This window comes from Lepus europaeus, chromosome 14 (genome assembly GCF_033115175.1).
Source record: "Lepus europaeus isolate LE1 chromosome 14, mLepTim1.pri, whole genome shotgun sequence".
In the NCBI taxonomy this organism is placed as follows: domain Eukaryota; kingdom Metazoa; phylum Chordata; class Mammalia; order Lagomorpha; family Leporidae; genus Lepus; species Lepus europaeus.
The window spans coordinates 37,411,910-37,427,551 of NC_084840.1; the positions used below are offsets into that span (position 1 = coordinate 37,411,910).

A 15,642-nucleotide genomic window follows, 5' to 3' on the forward strand; every position below is an offset into this window, starting at 1 on the left:
TCTGGGGGGTGAACCAGTGGACAGAAGATCTCTCTCTTTCTCTCTCTCAACCTCTGTCTCTCTGTAACTCTGCCTTTCAAACAAATAAATAAGTCTTCTTAAGAAGAAATCATTGTCTTTAAAATAAGTTTATTTTGGGCCGGCACCGCGGCTCAATAGGCTAATCCTCCACCTTGCGGCACCGGTACACCGGGTTCTAGTCCCGGTCAGAGCACCGGATTCTGTCCCGGTTGCCCCTCTTCCAGGCCAGCTCTCTGCTGTGGCCAGGGAGTGCAGTGGAGGATGGCCCATGTGCTTGGGCCCTGCACCCCGTGGGAGACTAGGAGAAGCACCTGGCTCCTGCCTTCGGATCAGCGCGGTGCGCCGGCCGCAGCACACCAGCCGCGGCGGCCATTGGAGGGTGAACCAACGGCAAAAGGAAGACTGTTCTCTCTGTCTCTCTCTCTCACTGTCCACTCTGATTGTCACAAAAAAAAAAAAGAAGAAGAAGAAGAAGAAGAAGAAGTTTATTTTGGTGCAGAAAAATTTGCAAACCCTGCGTAGTTTTCCCTAATTGGCATTCACTCCATGAACATTTTCAAGATCTCTTGTATTTTCAAAGTCATCCAAAATTCCTTCCTCCATAAGCAGTTACATGCATGTGTGAGCCAAGGGCAGGGTAGACCCCAAGTCTGCATCCTTCGGCATGGCATGGGATGGGGCCATGACTTTGACCCTCACCGGCACCCACTGCATAGCTAGCCAAGCTCAAGAACCTGCAAGTGCAGGAGTAAGACTGTGTGCAGCAGGGCCAAGGCACCTCTGCATAACAAATGCCCTTGACTCCCACTGCGGGGAGTCCCATTCAAAACCCTGATGGAGTCCTGAAAGCCCTGGGACTTTTATAAACCTGTGATTCTTGGGTGCCCCGCCGCCATCACCACCACCAATTCTGATACAATCGCTCTGGGTAACAAGATTTTAAATGTTCCCATGGTTGCTGCAAAGGAGATCACTGGGCTGACTCAGTGCTGGCAGCGCTGAGGTACACTCTCATAGCAGGCCACAAGAGCCACTCCCGGGTATTGCCTGGGGCTCTCGCCTCCAACCAGCTAAGGTAGGTGGTATAGGCGAGCGAAGGCTGGGCTGGTGGCAGGAAGCCCCTGATGTGAGTATGACAATGACACGAATCCCTAATCCAGTTGTAAGTTACTGAGGAGGGACAGGAAAAGCTGGCAGCCAGATATCTATTACTGGGAACCTAAGCTGTGCTACAATCATCTTGTTCTGAGCAGATGAACAGGTGCAAGGGCAAAGGTCACCACTGTTCTCTTTCATGGGGACCTGGCCGGAGGGACTTGGGACTGTCTTTACCAACTCGCAGGGCTGCCCACTCAGCGCTTCCTACTGAGTCCCTATGAACCATCACGGGAAGCAGATACTGCTGGATGCCCGAAGGCAGCCAAGCTATTTCTTACCGAAGGAAGGACACCTGGCAGCGCTCACGTACCTCCTTGGGAACCTGCAGGGCAGAAGGAAAGAGCAGGTCACCTGCGAGCTACCAGGTCCTGTGTGCCTTTGTGGCCCCAATACCACCGCCATTCCATCCTACAGACAGGCATGCAACCCTGGGCCACCGGACCAGTCAACTACTGAAATCCGGGCAAGCAAGAGGGGCTCCACACTCTTATTTTCTGGTTGGATAATCTACCAGGATCCCAGGAGTAATAACCTTGAGGGTTAAATGAGAGCCTACAGACCCAATACCTAATATCTTGGGCTACAGACCTCGCCTCCCAGAGCGAGGGATCTCAGCCACATGCAGCCAGAATTTATCTTGCCCTTGGCTATGGTGAGTGGTCCGAGAACAGGCACATGACCCAAGCTGGGCCCATCAGAAGCTTTCTAGGATTTCGTAACTGGAATTAAGAAAGGGAGTCCTTCCTTTATGATATCCGGGGTGGAGAAATTGAGACCAGGCCAGTGATGTTGACCCTGGAGGGGAGGGGAGAAATGCTTCACCAGCTTCCGAGTCCTGAGTCCCCAGCCCCTCTCCTTACATGCATGATTTCTTTTCCCACTGGCTTAGTCTGAGTTGGGCTTTCTTGCATGCATTCGCCACTGGATGGGTTGCCATCCACACAGATCAGCTCTCAGACCAAGCAGGAACCCTCCTGTGCCCAGAGTGCCCATGCTGGGCTGGCAAAGAGGGTTCAAATTCTAGTTCTGTCCCTCGCCCCCAGCTGCCCCTACCACACAGGCCCTGCTGACCAGAAGGGCAGGGAGGGTCCTGTTCACAGCTTAGGTCTGTGGGCCATGGCCCACAGCATTGAGAAACAGGCCACCGGGAGAAAATGCCCATTAGCTGGCCTCCTTGCCGCCCGAGCTCCTGCCTTTCACCGGCAGCTGAGGTGGCAAAGTCCAGGGTTGCCGTCACTCCTTTAATTTGCGTTTCAAACCAAAATCACCCTTGCAGAGCCCTCATGGGCATTTTCCTCTCCACTCAGCCTAAAAGCTGCAGCCACCCTCAGCAGGGCCTTTCCTAACTAGCTCTGCCATCTTTCCATTAACAGCTCGGCCATCACCACCGCCCCGTCACGTGCTCTGAGTGCAGCGCAGCGAGAGCCACTGGGCAGGAGAGCAGTCAGGCAGAGCAGCGAGGCGGGAGAGCAGGCGGAGAGGGACAGCCCCTGTTAAACGCAGGCTCCCACCCCGGAACGAGCTGGCAGGAGCCTGTGGTCACCGCATGAAGGTAAGCCAGGGGCGGGGCTGCTGGACAAGCAGGGCTCTTTAGCTTCAGCTGGATCCTGTCTGTGTCTCAACTGGTGGCAGGTTTCCAACATCAAGCCAGACCATAATGTCAGACAGTTAAAACCAGCAAAGGAGCTACAGGGCTAGGAATGCAGTACCCCTGCAACCCAGCACACCCCTGCCCACAACCCCAGCCACTCCCTGCCCACAACCCCAGCCACTCCCTGCAGCCACGGGAAAGCCTATAACCCTGCACACCCCTACCTACAACCCCAGCCACTCCCTGCAGCCACAGGGAAGCCTATAACCCTGCACACCCCTACCTACAACCCCAGCCACTCCCTGCAGCCACAGGGGTGCCTAAAACTCAGCACACCTCTGCCTACAACCCTAGCCACTCCCTGCAGCCCCCAGGGACCCCTACAACCCTGCATACCCCTGCTCACAACCCTAACCACTCCCTGCAGCCACAGGGACTTCTACAACCTTGCACACTCCTGCCCACAACCTCAACCACTCCCTGCAGCCACAGGCACCCCTACAACCCAGCACACCCCTGCCCACAACCCCAGCCACTCCCTGCAGCCCTACCCCCTCCACAACCTAACTTCAGAACTGTTTCTGCTCACACAAGTCATGCTCTGGCCATAAGAAGAAAGACCATGGCTCACATCCACTGCAGTATTTTATAAGCAGCTATAACTTGAGGCCTGAGAAACGGACTGCTTTATATAATATTTGTGAGAGCAAACAGTATACCACACAAATCTTTCAGCCTCGAACAAACACTTGGCTGATGTGGCTGCATAAGATGGGCCTGATGGAGAAAGACCTAGTGGCCACGGTCCTTGAGGGTCCCGCCCTGCAGCCACACCCACCTACTCTCTGCTCAGCAAAACCATCACTTAGACACACATGGTGGCCCTCTGGCTAGAATGTTCTCCTTTCACCACCTTTGAAATCCAGCTCATCTTTCAAAGCCCTGAACAAACGCCCCCTCCTCCATGTAGCTGCCCCTCTTCCAGGAGACCCCAGCACCCCCATGTTGGTCCCTGCAGTGTCCCCAGCTTTCAGCACTGCACCTGGCACATAGCAGGTGCTCACTGAAGTTCCCTGCATTGATGTGCATTTACCAAGTGACCTCTCAGGCACTCCTTGGTCCCCAGAAGCCGAGTCTGGTTTTGTTCTATTTACATTCTAGGTAGGAATGGGAGGGCTGAGCTGGAGCAGAACTGGAGCTTATTTATTTGCATTAAGTAACCTGCCATCAAGTAGCAATTCTTTTCTAACTCCATCCTTCCAACACAAAACACACACACCCCCTAAACTCTCAAGCCCTACCTTTCAGAACAGGATAAAGGAAGGGGCTGGGGAGGGAGGTATGTGCTTGACAATTGCACATGTCCTCACTGGTTTCTTTTACAATGGCTATTTTTCATGCATTAATTTATCCAGAGATATTGGGCCTCCAGCCAGCTCTTAGTCTTCCTGATTAGAATTGCATTTTTCTCAAGAAATTCATTTGTTAACAAAATTGTAAGAAACAAAAACCCAAAAACTCCACCACAAATCCCCCTGGAATTTGTTATAAGGAATCTTTGCCTATATTAAAAAAAAAAAAAAAGGTGGGTTCCAATTTGCTCCTGGCCAGACTTGTCAAGATCCAAAGGTCTTGCTTCGACATTACCTGTGAGACTGCTGGAGCCACAGAGGGCCGGTTACTGGGGCAAACCGGCCCCTGAGCAGGGGTCACAGCCCGAAACCAGAGACAGCTGTGTTCCCCAATGCAGAGACACCAGAACCGAAGATGGCCACTTCCGGCAGCCACTGCCCCATGGGTTCCTCCCCAGAGTGGGAGGAAGCCGGCGTTCATCTCTGGCTCCCAGATCCAGCCTCCCTTCCCCCACTAAGCAATGTCCCTTCCATGTCCCCCAAGCACTTTGGGTCCCCTAGTTTTTGGCTCCTGACCCCTGGGAAGGAAATCGAACAAGCAAGCACATTTACACTGCCCTCGACCACAGGCAAAGTTTAACGAATCAAGCTACCCGCAGACTTGAGACACAGGAATGAATCTGTAATTGCGGAGTTCAGGCCTCAGTAGCAGGCCACTGGGAAGGGTGTTTGGGGGGCAAGGACAATGCTTGGCTAGAAACATTCAAGCCACAGGGACGATGTATGCTCAAATGACTGCCACAGACCAAAGACAGCTCGGGTATGACTGAGGCCGAACCCAGCTCACCTGGTAGACGGCATAGCCGATGCTAAGCATGCCCTGGCCCATCCTCTTCTGGCGCCTGCGGTTCTTCTGCATCAGGCCCAGCAGCACCGTGCAGCAGGGCTCACCGGCGCTCTCCTCCTGGTCCTCGTCCGCCTCGTCCAGGTGGATCTTGAACTGGGGATTGGTCCAGTACGTGGCTGGAGGTCACCCGGGGGAGGCGGTTCCCCGCGGTGGGTGAAGAAATGTGGAAGAATAAAATGAGAGGGGAGAACTTGGGTCATCCCAGGGAAAGCACCACCCGGGTGAGCAGGCGGAGGAAGTGCTCTCCGCCAGGCGGCAGCACCGTCCCCTCCCGCCCGCCCCCACGCCCAGGCAAGAAGACAGGCCCCACGCATTCACAAGGTTTGCATTTGTGCATATGTGCTCCACTGGGAATACTGGAGATCCCACAGTCCCCAGGCTGCACTGTGTTGTGCTGGGAAGCGACCTCCAAGCCCCGCTGGGGAACAGTTTACATCTGCTTGTGCTCAGCTCCGGCCTGCCGACGCAAAGCCACTTCCTGGAGAAAGGGAGGTATCTCGAGTAAAAAGCCTGAGCCTGGGACAGACAAGGACAGGATGCCAGGGCAGACATGCCACCGCAGAGGGCTGTGCCTGCCGGGTTGTGGGCCCCATGATCGGCTGGGTCCTACCTCCGAGAGCATCCTAGCTCCAGGTCACAGCCGGAAGCCACCCTAGGATCCGATCCTCTGTCCAGGGACCCAGGGTCTCATGGGATGGCGTCAGTGGCCACAGCCCACTTGAGAGACACACTCCCTCCAAGAAGTCACGTAACAATGCACAAGGCTATCAAGACTTGTTCCTGCCACACCTCCCACAAAGGGGTTAAGAGAATCCATTTCTTTTTTTTCGACAGGCAGAGTGGACAGTGAGAGAGAGAGAGAGAGAGAAAGAGAGAGAGAGAGAAAGGTCTTCCTTTATCGTTGGTTCACCCTCTAATGGCCACCGCAGCTGGCGTGCTGCGGCCGGCGCACCGCGCTGATCCGAAGCCAGGAGCCAGGTGCTTCTCCTGGTCTCACATGCAGGTGCAGGGCCCAAGCACTTGGGCCATCCTCCACTGCCTTCCCGGGCCATAGCAGAGAGCTGGCCTGGAAGAGGGGCAACCGGGAAGAATCCGGCGCCCCAACTGGGACTAGAACCCGGTGTGCCGGCACTGCAGGCGGAGGATTAGCCTATTGAGCTAATCTCTGCCGGCTAAGAGAATTCATTTCAAGATAATGAGCAAGCAAGCCGAGGTGCAGAGTCAAAAGGCTCGTGCCAGGGCACACAGCAGCTCTGTGGCAGTCACGCGGCGAGGACAGAGCCTCAGCAAGGCCAGTAATGCTGCGTCCTGGGGCAGAGAGGAGTGGGGGGAACCAGGAGGGGGAGGGGCTTCTCTCACATCCTCTCAACAGGGCCCGCTGTGATGGATCACCCACGGCACTCCCAGGAAACCCAGAGCTGTCCACCATGTCTATTTTCTCCTAGCAGCGAGATGACTTGTTCATTGCCACCTGCCCAGACTTCAGTTCCTGACTTTAAGGCACAAGTGCAAGGATTTTAAAGCCAAGTATTTATAGATTCCAGAGAATATTCTGTAATCTTCTTTCCAAAGACGAGGACGAGCCATTTCTTCCTGACCGGGAGCAAGCACACAGACGGGCCTGAAATTTGGTTCCCATAGACACCTTGGGCACCCCCTACAGTTCTGTGCTCCCAGAACGATCCGGGAAGATTTGCCAAGCATTTGCTAAGAGCTTGCTAATGGTGAGCATATTTTAATTTCTCCCAAATGTGCCATCACTGCAAGCGCCACGCTTTTTTGTTTACTCTTTAACAGGACTAGAGGTAGAGAATGGGCCATAAAAAAACAGCTCCCGTTTGTACCATGCTGCGCGGTCGAGCAGGCACCTGCCGGCACACTCGGGCTCACACTACTCACGGCATCTGGCTGGAAGGGATTAGGAAATGAAGCCCAGGAAAGGAGAACACCCCCCCGGGGCCCCCCAGCTGCTAGGCTGAGCCCCAGGTGCAGGATGCAAGCTGCTGCCAGAAAGGGGAGCTTTGGGGGGAGCCAGAATGCAGGAGGAGAGACTGCGAGAGCATGATTGTACCCGCGTGGGACTTCATTGTTTTTTAATTTTTGTTTATTTTCATTTTTATTTGAAAGACAGAGATAGACAGAGATCTTCTACCCACTGGTTCACTCCCCCAAATGCCCACAACAGCTGGGGCTGGGCCAAGCCAAAGCCATGAGCTGGAAACTGTGCAGATCTGCACGTGTGTGGCAGGGACCCAGGCAGGTTACCTGCTGCCTCCGTAGGGTGCACATGAACAGGAGGCTGGAATGGTGAGCAGAGCCAGGATGTGAACCCAAGCACTCCCATCTGGGATGCGGGCAGCCCAAGCGGCATCTTAACTGCCTGGCCAAACACCACTCCCGTGTGGGACTTTAGGATAACGCAGCTCCCACAGGCAGCACGCTGTGCTCAGAAGAAAGCAGCTGGCCCTGCCCCAGTGCTGAGGGCCCAAGTCAGCCCACACAAATCAACCAAATCAACCAGGATCAGCAGCAAACCGGCCGGAGCGTGGGGCTCGGGAAGCGGCGCGGGCCGAGAGGGGTCCTCCTTCCTTCACGTCTCCTTACAGAGGTGGGCTGGCTTTGTCAGTTTCTTCATCAGGTGTGGGTTCAGCCTAGGAGGAGCCTATATACCGATCTATGAGTGAGCTTTTGTGAACCTGGAACACTTCCCTTCGTTAGTAAGATAAGAAGCCCGTGTTAGTGCCCAGGCAACAGGTGCACCATACGGGTCCCAGCAGGGATCGAGCCCCGTGGCGCCCTTGGGAGCAGGCGGTGGGCACACACAGGGAGGCTGTCCTTGAGCCACACTCTCTCACTCTTGCATCTCCGGCTCAGGTGCAGACACAGAGCAGAGCCGCCCCTGTGCTGGGTATGGGCCACGCTCCCTCAGCACACCGTCAGCCACGCTGTCCCAGAGCTCAGTGGGCAGGTGGGGAAGGTGGAAGTGTGTAAGGAGGACCATGGGGACTGGGAGCAGCTGAGTAGGAAGAAGCGAGGGGGCGAGGCCAGGGCCAGCTGGGGGAAGCAGGGTGGGTCTGAACACACAGAGACTGAGATAGGACCTGCGGCCCACCTTCGCTTCCCCGGCCTCCAAGCCCCCCAACCCCACCCCTGCCCCAGGGAGAAGCAGGGCCTCCCGAGGGTGCCCAGGAGCCAGGAACAACACACAGAGGAGTAACCCAGAGATCACCGAGAGGCTGGCAGCTCCGGGAGGGGAGCAGGGGGGAGGTGGGGCCCAGGCTGCCTCAGGGCCTTACCTGGGTAGTTCTGGCAGCCCCCCGCGGTGGAGCCCCGGGTCCAGCGGCCGTTGAACAGGACCAGGTTCCACTTGTGCATTTCCTCGCTGCTCAGGGAGTCCGGGGACAAGTTGCAGATCTCCAGGCGAGAGAACTGTCTCAGGAAGTCTGAAAATGACATCCTGGGGGCCGGGCAGAGGAACCCAAGGGCTCTCAGTGGAAAGCAATCGAAGCCAAGTGCTGGGCACCACAAAGAGCCCCATGAGCATCCACAGAGGCCACGGCTGGCCAAGGGGCCCCCACAGCCCACTGCCACAAGCACACAGGGACTGCCATCCAAATTCCTGGCTGTGGTTGACATCTCTGATCTTGGAAAGAGCTCCCCTTGCCTATCTGCCCCCAGGCAGAGTCTGAGCCATAACCTGGAAGAGGCCCCAGGAGGTGATCTGAGCACAGCCCCTGCCTCTCAGTTGGGTCAAGGTCAAGCCCACAGGAGGCTCCTTTCCATTTGCTTCTCAGTGACCTCCAGCAGAGACGTAGCCACTAAGTTGTAGCATAGTTAAGAGGCGGCCCTGGAGTCTTCCTGAGCCCACAGGAGGGAGGGAGGTTACCTTGCTGTGACGAAGACCAGAGCTTCCCGCAGAGACACAGAAGCAGTGCTAAGACCACCGAGGCTACGGCCCACGGGCTGATGGCTAAGCCACAATGAGAGCCCAGGCACCGTGGGTTGCACGCTTCACACCTGCTGCCACAGCGGTAGAACCAGACCAGGGCCAAAGGGTGAGAGCAGTGAAAGCCCCCATGGCCAGGAACCACGACGCCCTCCTGGAAGACTCGAGTCCCACCTGCCGGAGATGGGCTGCACTGCCCCTCAGATCTGGGGGGACCCCCACCCCGAGGCAGGGCTCTGCAGCAGAGCCTCACCAGAACTCTCCATCCTCCGCTTTCTTGTCCAGCTCTTCCTTCTGCCTGGGATCGATGTCATTCCACTCAGGGGCGCTGGGAGAAAAGAAAGAAAGCAGAGAAGTGATCGCGCCTGGGGGTCCCTACCACGGTGCAAGCCGTCCACTGCACTTGAACTTCCCAGTAAGGACCAAAAACAGGACATCCACAAAAGGCAGGTGTCGGGGGAGTGCATGGTCCAGGCAGCAATCCAGGCTGCGGCTCAGCCTCCACGGGGACCAGCGGGGGGCCTGGGACACATGGCAGGAGCATTATGGCCTGGCTCTACCCTTTGCTCTCCAGGTAAGATTCACGTTGCTGATGGAGGCTCTCAGGCCCTGATGGTAGGGATGACGAAGTCCAGGAGAGGAGAAGTGAGGCGAGGCATGCACTCCACCACCATTGAGGCAGGCAGCCTCCTGGCTTACCCATCAGCCTGGGGCAAAGGCACTGGGAGAGGCCCTGAACAGCTCTTGGAACAAGGACACGGCCTGTGTTCTTGGCCTGCAAGAACTGCCCAAGGCCCGGTTTTCTAGCCACTTCCCTGAAGTGGCACCACCCTGGGAGGCCTCCCGCTGGTGGCCTTTCCCTAGCAACAACCACATATTTTGTTCAAATGCCATCTCCAGCTCCCTGACCTTTACAAAGTGAGGTTTCTTGAAATACATCTGCAGTGTCTAAGTAACGGTGCAGCATCGAGATCCACCTTCGGAGGGAAAAAAAAATCCCTTCCCTAAAAATTTGCAACAAAACCCAAAGGCCTGCTGTCCCCAGACAAAAGCTGGGACACCCCCAAGCCCAGACTCTCCCTTGCAGTTGAACTCTAAGAGCCGGGGGATCCACGGGAGCCCTCCTAGGGCCCTTCATTCATTAAACACGAATTTGCTAAAGCAGCTCTCAGAGGTGCTTGTTATAAACAAAGATTGGGGACACATGGGAGAATTCCAATAGGTCCAACCTAATCTCCCAGTTGGTTTGCTTAAACTTAAAAAAAAAAAAAAAAGGTAAAATCTATTTAGACTATGGGCTGGGCCCAGGGATGTTACCCTCCTACTCCAACAGTCAACATAGACTATGCCGAGCTCTGTCTCCAGCTGGAGTCACCCCCAGGCCTCACCGGTCACCGCCTGCCACCCCTGGGCTTCCCCAGCCTGGATGGAGTCAGAGCAAGGAAGCGAAGTCACAGCTTGGGAACAACGGCCAGCACTCAGGATTCGACTTCATCTGGTCTGATGGCCCTGTAGGGCAGCTGGCAGAATGGAGGCCTGGGGTTGGTTTTTTTTTTTTTTTTCAGTATGGGCAGTTGAATGAAAAGGTTTTCTCATCAGGGGCCCCCCTGCGGCCCGCGGTACAGGTGCACTTCACGACACCAGGCCCAAAGGAAAGCATGGCCACTCTGAGCCTAACGGTGCGGGGATGAAGATGGTCACGTCTTCTCCCAATGTCCTCATAGAGGATGCACAACCGTGGGGGGCGCCCCTGAGGCTTAGGGACGGCTCAGGAAAGGGGGGTGGCCACATCCACCCACACTTCTGGTGACTGTTCGTCATGAAAACGAAGGGTGGCCCCAGCCTCCCCCGTACCAGCCGTGCTCAGCAGACGGCAACCCCCAGGCCTCCTCCATCCTCCTCCTGCAGCCAGGAGGGACGCACCACCACTGACCGACTCGTGCCCTCCAGCGGAAAGGCCGCCCAAGAAGAGCCTCCCCAGCTCCTAGGGTGGGCACCACTCCCCCCCAACACCACCTGCAGGGGCTGTGGCTCCTGGGTCGAGTTCCATCCTCCCAGCATCATCCTTTCCCCTTGGTACAGCAGGCTGTGGCCTTTGTCAAAGTGATCAGCGTTTGTGAGTAGAAAGGGTCAGGCTGTGGGGGACCCTTGGGTCACCGTGGTGAGGTGGGCAGATAACAAGCAAACGCTTCCACACTAAGCAAACTCGACAAAGCCACCAAACCCTCAAATGCCAGAGCAGAGCAGAAATCCAGACTCTAGGAGCACTGCTCAGTGGTTTCTCCATCGCTTTTTCCAGCCTGGAGTCATCAAATCCTCGCTTCTGAGCAGGCGATGTGACTTCCGGACGGTGAGTGCCCTGCGCTCACCACGATCTGCCCGCCCCATCCTTCGGGTCTCCCTGGACACCTTTCCCGGGAGGGAGCCAGGGCGGGGAAGGGAGGGAGGAAGGCACCTACTCATCGCTCCAGGCTCCTGACCATTCCACTTCGCCCCATGGGTTCCTGAGTCGGATCAGCTTCTCTGGGCGGCCGTGGAAATGCACCTGCAAGGTCCACACACAGAGAAGCAGCTGAACGACAGCGCCCTGCTGCCCGGCACTCCCAGCAGCACCTGAAAGGATCTGCGTTAGGCTTTCGGATGTCCTGAAAGGCCAGGCTTTTATTTACTCTGAAGGCAGCTTTGCAGGCCGTGGTTGAGTGCTCTTATTTTTCATGATGTGTGTGAATAATGAAGAATGGGTGTAGCACAAAAACCAGTTGATGTCTGCTTTGGCTTTGATGTAGATTTTATAGTTGACTCAGTTGACTGTGTTCTTTATATCCGAACCCTCATGATGTTAAACATCTTCCAAAGAGCTCTCGATGGCACAGCGGGTAGCAGTTAAGGAGGAGGCACAGTGCTAAGTCCCTCGAATGCATCAGTGCCTCATGTAACCACAGAACAAGCCTGTGAGCTGCAGACTACCAGTATCTTCATTTTCCAGCTCCAACATCGGGGACTCAGGGAAGCTCAGTGACCCAGCATTATCTTGCTAGGAAGTGCTGGCTGCTGCATGGGAGCCCAGGCAGTCTGCCTCCAAGGCCCACATCCCACCTGCTCTGGGTTGAATGTCGAAATTCCATCATCACCATCATCATCATCATCACAGCAGGATTTGGAGCTAGGGCTTTTTTTTAAAAAGGAAGAGTTTTTTTTCCCAAAAAGATTTATCTATTCATTTGAAAGTCAGAGTTACACAGAGAGAGGAGAGGCAGAGAGAGAGAGGTCTTCCATCCGATGGTTCACCCCTCAGTTGGCTGTAATGGCCAGAGCAGTGCCAATCAGAAGCCAGGAGCCAGGAGCCAGGAGCTTCTTACGGGTCTCCCACATGGGTGCAGGGGCCCAAGCATTTGGGCCATCTTCTGCGTCTTTCCCAGCCCATAGCAGAGAGCTGAATCAGAAGAGGAGCAGCCAGAACTCGAACTGGTGCCCATACGGGATGCCGGCACTGCAGGCAGCGGCTTTACCCGCTAGGCCACAGCACCAGCCCCGAGGTGGAGCTTTTAATAAGGGAGGGATTCACACCTTTCTCATGGGCCTGGGTTAATTCTCCTGGCAGCGAGTGAGCTCTAGGTCTCTCAGGACTGAATTATTTACTAAAAATGTGGGGTGTTACAAGTGAGCCCCACCCCGCCTGGCTCTGATCCGAACGTGCCCTCTTGACTTCTGCCACATGATGTAGCTGCACAAGTGCCACAGCTGATGCTGTCACCCAGTGCTGGACTTCTCAACCCCCAGAGCCAAGAGCTCACCAAAGCTCCTTCCTTTATAAATTACTCAGGCTCAGGTCTTCGGTTACAGCAAAGGAAAGCAACTAAGACATTGCCTCCCACTCACTTTTACTGAACACTCGAGTATGACCCCCATCCCCAGGGCTCCTGCACACCTGCTTGCATCTACACACACACACCCACACACACACCCACACAGTTAGGTCTTCATTGTCTTAATTTCCCCATATCCTCCATTATGCCCTAGCCCAAAGTTTACCCATACATGTTCAATTTGTGTTTTACAGGCTTGACTTCACTAAAGAACATATTCATCAACCATAAACACACGTGTAATGAGCGTCCATGCTCTTTGAATAAATAACAAGAACTGGGTCACCCACTGCATTTCCCTTTTTGCATTGGCCATTGGGAAACCCAAAGCAAAATTAATTGGTCAACTGTAGCTCTGTCTTCAGCCTAGATTAATATATTTTACCTTAGTTACTTTCAATTGTAAACTGTTTCAAATTATTTTTGAAAGTAGGCAGAACATAGAAATAAAAATAAGGGGCCAGTGTTGTGGCGTAGCGGGTCAAGCTGCCACCTGCAGTGCCAGCATCCTATATGGGCACCAGTTCGAGTTCTGGCTGCTCCTCTTCCGATCCAGCTCTCTGCTATAGCCTGGGAAAGCAGTAGAAGATGGTCCAAGTCCTTGGGCCCCTGTACCCACGTGGGAGACCTGGAGGAAGCTCCTGGCTCCTGGCTTCAGATCAGCGCAGCTCTAGCCATCACAGCCAACTGGGGAGTGAACCAGCAGATGGAAGACCTCTCTCTCTCTCTCTCTCTCTCTCTCTCTCTCTCTGTCTCTCTCTGTCTCTCCTTCTCTCTGTGTAACTCTGACTTTCAAATAAATAAATAAATCTTTTAAAAAGAAATAAAAATAATAAAAATTATAGCCTATGCTTTCCCCTTGATTAGAGAGGAAGAAATGCCTGCACGCCTTTTCAACCCTGAAAGTTGGGACAGGCATTACCGTCTTTTTTTTCCCCTTTAGGGATCCTATGCATCTTCACAGCTTTACCTACATGAAAATACTCTTGGAATATACGTACAGTCTAACTGGCATCCTCTACAACTTCCCTAGACACACATCAAAAGAGAGCCTGAATCGAGTCAGAAGCCCCGAGCTAAAGTTCAGAGGGTTACACCCCCGTCTCTGTGTGGGTGAGTCGGGAGGGCCCTGGGAGTGAACGGAAGCTAACCACACACCTGCCGTGCAGGGGGCTCTGTACAGCAGGCCACGGAAGCTCCAAAGCCGACTGCGAGCCTCATAGCGCTGATCACCCCTCTCTCTCTCTCTCCCTCTCTCTCTGGCCTGGATTTGTGGTAATACCGCGAGCGTCGTAGCGCCGATCACCCCCCTCTCTCTCTCCCTCCCTCTCTGGCCTGGATTTGTGGTAATACCGCGAGCCTCGTAGTGCCGATCACCCCCCTCTCTCTCTCCCTCCCTCTCTGGCCTGGATTTGTGGTAATACCGCAGCACAGGACCTCCCGCTCCCCTCATCCATTTGTACCTCTTCGACTCCAGTGACAGAGTACGCGTGACTCTTGACCAGCTTCTGGCTGGTGATGGCTTCTGTCTCAGCTGCACTGGAGACCTGGGCCGAACAGAAAGTGCACTCGGGGTGGCTGACCGTGACCTGTTTGGAGCCATCCCTACCATACTGTCCACGCACACACTGCACAGCCAAGGCTGCCCCAGTGTGGGGCTAGGGCTGCAGACCTGGCAATGAACTGCAGGTATGTGGTGCCGTCCCCATTCACCCCTCTTTAATCAGGCCTGCAGGACCAGCAGGTGCTGTGTGGCAGGAAGCTGAGCAGCCCCACACTGCCTGGGGACTAAGTATCCTCAACGACAGAAAGACAGGAAGGAAAGGTAGCTGGTGGGGCGCTGGTAACAGACCCTCGGGGCTGCTGGCTCCACAGCTCTCTGCTCCCTGTGACCGTCTGAGCGCTCCAGGCAGCCACCCCTCTGGCCGACCGTGACCCCTGGCTTCAGAGCCCCTTCCCTTTTCCTCAGGGATCTCCAAATCCACCAAGCATCACCAATCACTTCTGCTTTCCAGAATCCCCAGCTTATCCGGCATCAGGGGAGTAGCAGAGGTAGGGCCTAGGGTCCGGGGGCAGGTGTTTGTTCTCAGGGCGTCCCAGCAGCACTGACTAAAGGGAAACTGGGCTTCCTATAAGGCAACTAACCTCAGCTCCTACCCACTAACTAGTCTTCAGCAGCTCCTTTGTACTGCCACCAGCATGTCACCAGATTTGCCCACAAAGTCCCAGACTCTGTGCTGGCCCAAAGCCTTCTCAGGCCTCTCTCGCTCTCCCTGTCTGGTCTCTTCCCTTCCATGCAGGGGGGTGGAAGGAAGAGCAGCCCCTGGCTCACATCGATGGAGCAGCCCAGCAGAGACCCCTTGCGCAGGGCCTTCCGGACGATCTGATACAGATTAGGGGGCGGCTCCTTCAGGTCGTAAAACTCAGAGATGCCACCTGTGAAATCTTCAAACCCCTCCACTGTGGACCCTCCGGTAAGAGCTTCGTACGAGCCGTTGAGCCTGTTAGGGAAGACAGAAGACATGCACCATCTAAACCATTAGCAACCACAGCATGGGGACCCCAGGGGTAGGGGACATACTGGGGTCTGGAAGGTCAAGGAGGGCCCTTGGCCAGTTTTGCCTAGGGGCCAGGAAGTGCTCAGGCCATGGCTCCACAAGGCCAGCCCAGGCACTTGACGAAGAACCCTCTCTAACAACCTGTGCCCCACACACCCACTTCTTGACAAAGCTTGGGGTCATCCTTCCAGAACTGACCTTGGCTCCTTGTGATTCTGGGCACTAGGGGTCAGGTAGGGACAA

At 55.2% G+C, this 15,642-nt stretch overlaps 1 protein-coding gene across 1 annotated transcript in view; it reads right to left on the minus strand.

The window, feature by feature from the left end:
- Positions 1–15,642, minus strand: part of CAPN8 (calpain 8) — a 70,630-nt gene that overhangs the window by 18,316 nt on the left and 36,672 nt on the right. Inside the window, exons 5-11 of the mRNA XM_062211336.1 lie at positions 15,174–15,342; positions 14,305–14,388; positions 11,435–11,520; positions 9,229–9,303; positions 8,326–8,486; positions 4,970–5,145; positions 1,490–1,501 (exon numbers count right to left, since the gene is read on the minus strand). Of these exons, the coding sequence (XP_062067320.1) occupies positions 1,490–1,501; positions 4,970–5,145; positions 8,326–8,486; positions 9,229–9,303; positions 11,435–11,520; positions 14,305–14,388; positions 15,174–15,342 (763 nt within the window). The remainder of the gene's footprint in view (positions 1–1,489; positions 1,502–4,969; positions 5,146–8,325; positions 8,487–9,228; positions 9,304–11,434; positions 11,521–14,304; positions 14,389–15,173; positions 15,343–15,642) is intronic.